At 37.9% G+C, this 8,485-nt stretch overlaps 1 protein-coding gene across 1 annotated transcript in view; it reads left to right on the top strand.

The window, feature by feature from the left end:
* The window catches only part of DENND3 (DENN domain containing 3), a 48,868-nt gene that overhangs the window by 9,587 nt on the left and 30,796 nt on the right, over positions 1-8,485 (top strand). Inside the window, exons 5-7 of the mRNA XM_009285087.2 lie at positions 3,656-3,767; positions 5,379-5,498; positions 6,982-7,200. Coding sequence (XP_009283362.1) covers positions 3,656-3,767; positions 5,379-5,498; positions 6,982-7,200 — 451 coding nt within the window. The remainder of the gene's footprint in view (positions 1-3,655; positions 3,768-5,378; positions 5,499-6,981; positions 7,201-8,485) is intronic.

Genomic DNA, 8,485 nt, shown 5'->3' with positions numbered 1-8,485 from the left:
CTCCCTTTCCCTCCCCCCCTCCCCCCCCCCCCCCCCCCCTACAATTTGTTGTTATTGTTATTATTTCAAGTATTAAACTGTTCTTATCTCAACCCACGAGTTTTCTTACTTTCGCTCTTCCAATTCTTTCCCCCATCCCACTGCGGGGGGAGGGTGAGCAGGTGTAGGTAGCAGGGAGGGTGTGGTGCTTACTTGCCAGCTGGGGTTAAACCACGACACCTACCATCTAAGCTTTAAGTGATTTGTAAATATGTGAATAATTATAGGGGAGTTGTCAACAGGACAATAGCTTTCCAGGTTAGTACTCTGTGTTGTCCTCGTCATTTAACAGGGGAATTTGTCATACAGTTGCACAGCTCTTCTGTCTCCTTTTTGCTGCTGCATCTGGATGTAAGATGCAAGTGTGTGTAACTGGCAGGAGAGGGGGAATACAAGTGACAAAGCTGCATTTGGTGCTGGCGTTTCCCATGGTACTGGAAACTCAGCTGGTTATGTTTCCATGATATTTTCTTCTGGATTTTTTTTTTTTCCTAAATCTCATAATCACCACATATTTTCCTTGATACTATTTGACCGTTAATTTCAGAATGTCTGCCCTTCCGTTTTTGTTTTTTTTTTTTAAAAAGTATTCTACTGTGCCAGAGTATACTTGTGTGGGAGGAAAGGAAGGGGTGGAGAGGTACCGTTTTTCCTTATTTTGGTGTGTTACTGAAACTTTTCCATATGGCATGAAAGAGCTGCTGGGATGTGTGGCTGTTCTGAATGGAATATAAGCAATTACAGTAAAGACCTCGATATATTTTGAGCAGCTGTACAGCTAGGGATGTTTCAACTTTTTGTAACATTACAAAACATTGACATTGTTTTCCTGTAAACCAGAAAGGGAGTTATTTTCACCTTGGATGCCTTAGCTGTAATCAGGTGGCCAATGGGTTAAAAATCTAATTAAATGTTTTCATTGACCAAACGTACTCAAATAGTAGTGCCTGGTACACTTAACAAATAATAACACCTTCAACAGCATACTTGTATTCTTGGTATGCTTCAGTGGTGTTTTGCAGGATGCTTCAACTGATTAATCATTCTGCGGCTCTGGGGATTTGAAAACACTTGCGGGTGGACCTCAGACCACCTATTTCTACTGTGTAGCCCTTTCCTCGTGGGAACTGGTGAAAAAAATACTATTTGTTATTGCTAATGAAGGCCTGATGTTGAAGTAGCATCTAAAGGGCTTCTGCTTCCATTCAGGACCTTTTTGCAGCAAAAGATTTCCTTTTCCTCTGGAATTCTGCTGTGCATAGCTTATTTTCTCCAGGACCTGCAGTGTACATGATTGCTTATAGGTGGGGTGGTACTTGTTTTCATTCAGAAGAGTCCTCAAAAGTATTTTATCGTCATAAGAATTCCCAGATAAAACCTGGGTTCCTAAACTTTTTCAAATGGCAGAGTATAGTAGAAATCACAACTGAAAACTGAGACGCAAAGGCAATGTCAAACTATAAATCCATGTAGGTGCTTTGAACTACAAGGGGAACTTGCAAACTTTCATCATAGTAACAAAGGTCTTCATATTCTGTGTAATTGAATTTTTTAACTAATTCATGTATTACTTGCATACAGTGCTTCCAAATCCAGAACAATTTGAATGTGTCTGCCTCTCTCCAAAGCAAGCAGATGTGCATATAGACCATTTCACAACACTGTGGCTGTTGGATTATTCTACATCATTATTTGAAACGGTTCAGTTTTAAATGGAGAGGTTTTGGCACTTTGCACAGGTAGTTTTACCTCAATCTGTTACACTACATGAAAAGTGAAATATTCCTGGCAGTAATCTTCATCTGGATGAACTCCCGTCTTGGATGGATGAATAGGCTCCATTCAAACAGTAAATCTTCCAACCTGTGTATCAGTCCTTTCAGCTGCCTTGAGAAAAGGTGGAAGTGTGCAAATAGCTCACAGCATTGAGGCCGTACAAAGGACCTATTCTTAGATGTTCTTGCTTTCTGAAACATCTGTCTGTGGACAGTTAATAGAGGTAATGGAAGGTTCATAAACTCCTTAGCTCTCTGCTTTAATGTTTCAGAGATTACTTCATTTATTTCAGCGGACGTTTGCAGTGCAGAGCTGTCAGCTGCTGTTACATTGAATTAATGGGCACAGTGTACTGATTAGGGAGCTCTTACCGTCCTTTCTGTACATCTGCTGCTTTTTCAGCATCGGGGTCAGGTTGTTTCTGTTGTAACATTTACTGGATGTGTTGATACGTGCTTTTTGTCTCAAAAAACCCTAACAAACAAACAAACAAAAGGCAGGTTTACCTATGCTGTTAGGCCACATCTAAGGTGTTACTGAGTGTGACAGCATATTTGTTTAAATTGATGACTCTACCGTCTGGTTTTCTTTGATAATTCTTAAATTGCCCTCCCCCTGCCTCCTCTGCACCCCTAAATAGCTGATGGGCTTTTTGGGAGTATGTGTAACAGCCTAGCACTCAGCCCAGGGCAGTTTCCAAATGTGAATTTAGTAAACTTAAATGTCTCATTAATCCAATTAAAAGATCAGTAATATATGACAGAATATTTTTATTCAGGAATCTAAATGCCATACACAAATATGATGTCCTGGATTCTAATACATCTCTCGACCTATTCAGTTGCTTTCTAGACCACTTTCTTCCTGAAGAGCAAGTACTCTTCTGCACGAAACCGGTAAAACTGCAAACTGAAATAAAACCTCAAGGGAGAATATAACCATATTAAGTTCCTAGTTTCTGGATATATAGATTTTCAGGCTTAAATTTCTGATTTTGTAAAGGTTTGGGGTCCTTTTTTTTTTTTTGCTATAAACATGCATGTGAATCTTATATTGAACAAAATGCCCTTTCTGACTACAAATACCTAACTTCTTAATTGTTACATTTCAGAAATGTTGTTGGACTTAACGGTTTGCAGTCGTAATATCATGTATGTTTAAATGTTCATGAACTGATCTGGCATATAATATAAACTGCATGACCTTTGTGGCTTTGACACAGCTAGGGTAATACAGTTCTAAAATAGAAACATTCAGTAGGTTTGCACAACTGTATTTGTTCTTTGTATGGGTAGGAACAACAGCAAAGAGCAGTGTTCATGCAGGCCTAGGCCTTATGCTAAATATGGCTCTTGCTTCACATTCCTCTGCAGTTAAGCCCATGTCTACAACCTCTCTCTTCCTCTGCTGTTTTCCATCCCAGAGCTGATGTCTGATGCTTGGGATGGGAGAAACACCATGGCACTATGTTGCAGCTGTGGGTGTTTTGTTCCTCAAGCAATCATCTCTGTAAGACACTTCCTTCAGCTGTGTCTCACCTCTAGGTTTTCTTTGCCATCATGAGACCTAGTGTGCCATCTGCATCTTCTGATATATATGATGCAGTACTATGTTATGCATGGAAGTAAAAAAACCTGCTTCTGACACAGCAGCATCATTAAAATTAAATGGAACCGCTAAAGTAGCTGATAAATTAGAAATTAATTAGCTGGAATAATAGCTTCATTGCTCCTAATATATTTATTTAGTTTTTAGTTCTAGTTTATCAGCAAAAAGGCTTTTTTTTTTTTTCTGTTTGCATGTTACTATTTATACGTAATTTTCTGTAATTTAATTTCAGCTTACTAGTGCAACTGCGACCTTTCAAGGATTTAGATGTTGAGGAGCATATAAAAGAATTTGCAGCAAAATTATTTTTAATACCCAGCCCGCCACCAGGACCACTCCACTTGGTAATTACTGATGCTGAATTTCATAATTACTTTAACATTATGTCTTATAAAGCACTAAGATGTTGTTTTCTATAAATTGGGGGAAATTCTTCACTGTCAGGTCAGAGACTTGACTTGCTGATATGAAGCTGATGTCAACACCTGTGCTTTGAAAATAAGGCTATGCATTATTAGTACATGAAATAATGGTGTGACTAGGGTGCAGGCCTGAGCACTGGCATACCAGTTGGTCATGCTGTTTAATTTTTAATACTCTTCTGGGAAGGATTTGGCTCATGCCAACTATTTACTGTCTGAGATGATGCCTGGGTAGGTCTGGAGACAGCATAATCTAGCTTTTGCTTTCTAGAGGGGCAGCCCACATAATCTCTAGTAGAAGTGGTTGGAAGCTCCAGTCTGTAACTGCTGTGTAAGAACGGAAGCTTACCTTTTGTCTGAACAGTATGCCATTGCCATCTCATTGAATACACATGTATAAACTCCAGTAAATCATGTAACTGCCACTCAACCAAAGTGTGGGAGTTCCCTATCTTGTGTCTGATATCGAGACATCCTGTCTGATGTGGATACTCATGGCTGTCATCTTGATTGTGTGATGGGTGGACGTGCAGTGGTGTGACTGAGAATTAGTGCAGTCCCTGTGAGAGAAAAGAGGCCAAAGAAATAAGTTGCTGGAACAACGCGTACAGCTCTGGACTTGTTCTTTTCTTGTGTCTGAATGACTCTGGGGAAGCAGAACCGTGTGTAGTGGATTAAATATTCTGGTGAGTGGATTAAATGTTCTGGATTGGCTGCTGCCTGGGTAAGACCTAGCTGAGAAGAGAAACTCACGTAAACATTTGCATTCAGTGTAGAAGCTGAGATGTGTGGGCTGTATTTTCTTCTTTACAACCCTTCCCAAGTCAAGCTATAAGTTAGCTGGGTCAGTGATTTCAGCACACTCTTTTGTCTACTGAGATGGCTTCTAGGGAAGCAGTGCTTCAGCCATGGACTTCTCATTAGCTGCTTTCCTTGACCCTGGGATGAGGGGTTAGGAGTGGAGGAAAAAATAGCATAGCTGGAAAATTGTCTGAATGATTGGCTGAACCAGCTGCTAAGTGCCGAAATACGGAGCACGTGCAGGATTTGGCCCCCAGAGATTTGAGCTGGAGTATTTGTAAGACTGATAGAGCTCATTCATTTTGGCTTTTCTGTCTTCTTAATGTGAGCACCTATGCTCAGTTCTTTTGTTCATATTTTTTCTATTTCCTGTATGAATTTTATCAATACTTTTGATTTCCCAGTTGTGGCTACAAATATAAATTCCATTATTTCATTATGCTTATAACAAAGCAAGTTTAATTCTGTTAAAAGAATGTATTTTTTTTTTTTTAAAGTTTTATTGGTTAAACAACCTATGAGAATGAAAGGAGACAAAGTCCATGTTAATCTTTCAAGCTAATTATTATGTCTTTTAATATTTCCCTCTCTATTTCAGTTTTCTGCAGTATGCAAATATCTGTCGTCTTGCTCTCAATGTTAATATTTTGTAGTTGGAACTAAAATCCCAAATTAAATGCGTTGTGGGAACATTTTCATTAAGAAGTAAATGGAAAACATCTGTTATTACAGGTATTTAATATGAAACCACTTCAAATAATAATTCCTTCACAAGAGGATCCGGACAGTCCAATTATTGATTTGGATCTTCATCTTCCGTTGCTGTGTTTCAAGCCACAACATGTGCTGCAGGTAAAACTAACTGATACTTTAAAATGTATTAGAGATTGACAGTACTGGTAAGTGGTGGTTTAAAAAGAAATCAAGATGTTTAGTTACCCCCAAAACATTATAAACCCAGGAATTCAGAATAGTGTTAGTTCTGCATATTAGAGATATGGCACAATAAAATATACTTTTCTTATTACAATATTATGTTATTTATAGACCAGATTAGATTAAGTCATATTGGATTTCTTTCTCCTATGGTTTAGCAATAGGTGCTAAATTTCTTAAGAGTATATTTTAAAATAGAAATGCCGATTTGACAGATTTTATTTTGAATTCTCATTACATGCATTTCTACAAGATTCGTAAGAACCTTTTTCATGTGTAAGAAAGGGACAAATCCCAAGAAAGGGACCTGCAGGGTGAATTGGTAACAGTTGGCACTCATACAAATAAAGTGTAAATGGTGTAGAAAGACAAGAAAATACAAAAAGCTATTTGCAAATAATTTTTTCAGTTCTTCATAGAATTGTACAATAATTTTGGTTTGGAGCATCCTTTGTAGGTTTCCTGATCCAACCCCCTGCTCAAAGGCCACTTGTGAAGTTAAATTAGGTTGCTCAAGGTCATCAGTATTATTGGTGCCACTTCCTCTAAAAAGAGCAGATTAGAGGCCTCTTTCCAGGGATGCTTGTAAACCTCCTCAGTCCTGAAAGTAGGCAATACTGGCTTATTTTTTTGGATATGCCCATTCTTCCACCCATGTGGGCTTCTGCCCACATGTGCACATTATGAATAAAACTTCCGACTGAAATAGTCTATTCTATTCTAAATCCTGAATGGTCCTCTGCAACTGGTGCATCTTGAACATGGAGTTTTATGTGTTAGCCCCTCTGCGAGATGTCCCATGTGTGCCATTAGTCGTCTTGGTTTGAATTCATTCCACCTAACTTGAGGCATCCGAGTTTGGTGCTTAGATGCCATTGGGTCCCTTTCTATCAGTGGAAAAAGGTGGACATCTCCAGATAGCTTCCTGAATTGCTCTGTGAAAGCACTGCTCTCCAGTGGCACTATAAGGAATGTGACTAGCTAGAGTCTTGAACAGATGTTTGGCTGAGATGTCTAAAACCTAGATAGTCTTTGTGTCCATCATCAAAGACAGGTTTGCTTATATTCTTCATCTGGGTACTTTCTACAGCCTAATACTGAGAAAGGCAACAGGTCTTCTGAGTAATTCCAGCTAAATCCTAGCCTCGCTGACATTGGTGGCAAAACTCTCATTGACTTTCAGTGTCAATTACATTTTCTTTCCTTTTCTGTTTTCCTCTCTTCTTAATTTTGTAAGAATCCTTAAGTGGACATTATTTCAATTTATAAATATGTAAGGTAGCTATTAGAAAACAGAACTTGTGAGGCCAAGTTTTGCAAGCAGATGAAATATTTGTGCTTAGCTAGTATTTTCTAGATATAACTCTTTGTAAACATTTAGCATTTTTGTTTTTTCCAGATTATGACCTGTATTTTGACTGAGCAGAGAATAGTTTTATTCTCTTCTGATTGGGCTCTGTTGACACTTGTTGCTGAATGCTTTATGTTGTACCTTCATCCTCTTCAGTGGCAACACACTTTTGTGCCTATTCTGTCTCGTCAAATGCTGGATTTCGTAATGGCCCCAACATCTTTTCTTATGGGATGTCATATTGATCATTTTGAAGAAGTTAGCACGGTATGTTTTAGACAATTACCACTCTTGCTGTACACTTTCACTGCATTTGTCCCCTTACTTCTTTCAGATGCATCTAGAAACTGGCTTTTTTTATTTAGGTGTGTGAGAAATGAAGAAATTAAAAGTAATGGAACCATACTGATGTGACCACTGGCTTATTGGAGAAAACTTATTGTTGTATCCCTTACCTTTCTCTTCTTTGCAGGATAATATCATGATTTTTGGAGTTCAAGTTTCATTTGGAGAAAAATTGTACTTACATGTTGTTTATATAGTATAAATAAGTTTCCCTTCAGATCAGTGAGGTTATTTTTCGCTCAGAGTTGTGTGGGATGAATTAGGTGCCTTTTCCAGGCATCTGGGTTAAGAATTGAGCATGCACTTGAAAATACTCTAATGATGCTGCTGTTCCCCATAGTGGAGTTAAGTATTTAATAAAATAAGAAAGAAAAAGCAACGTAAAGAATATAACCTCACAATTTTTCTGAGGGTTTTTTAATCTTCTTTCTTCAGAATCTTATTTGACTAAGCCTCTTTCAGTGGGTAACATTAATCTTGGTTACCCAAAAAGATTTAAGAAAAACTCAGCTTCATAGTGGAGGGCTAATGTGAATATACCTTTTTGAGGGTGTCACATAGGGTGTCTGTGAGTGTTCAAAACTGAACACAGAAAAATTGTGTAAATTTATATTAGATGAATGCATCTAATTATAAGCCAAAGTGAAACTGGTCCATCTAGGCAAGTCCAAAATGAACAAAGAATTAAGTTAAAATGAAGCAGATAAATATTTATTTTAGTTAGCAGTAAGATGGTGTCACTATCAGAAATAAGTACGGATTAGAGAACACTGATATAATTTGAAAGATTTTATGTTTGCTTATATATACGCTGTGTTGCAGTCTCATCTTTAAGGTTATTAAAATTGCAAACTGAGAGATCAGCATGGGCTTTACCTCCATGTGACTTTTCGTTCATTGGCATGTGTTTCTGTGTTTGAGACTAATACATAAACCCTCCCTCTCCCTGTCATCCCACAGGGTAAGTACAGGAGTAAATGCTGAACAGAGAAAGCTTTCCGGGAGCATCTTTGTGTACATATATATGGTTTTACACATATCTTCATAATGTATACCTTTTCAAGGATGGGCTTAGAGATCCAGTATTAATTTAATACTACATGAAGCACATATTAGGTTACCAAATGTTTATGTACTGAGATTAATATCTATGAATTTAATGACTTTTTTTTTCTTGAAAGTAATTGTTTAGTTATACATATGATCT

Source organism: Aptenodytes forsteri, unplaced genomic scaffold (assembly GCF_000699145.1).
Source record: "Aptenodytes forsteri isolate BGI_AS27 unplaced genomic scaffold, ASM69914v1 Scaffold182, whole genome shotgun sequence".
NCBI lineage: Eukaryota > Metazoa > Chordata > Aves > Sphenisciformes > Spheniscidae > Aptenodytes > Aptenodytes forsteri.
Note: the sequence above shows the minus strand (reverse complement) of the source record. Positions and strands in the feature narration are given on the sequence as shown.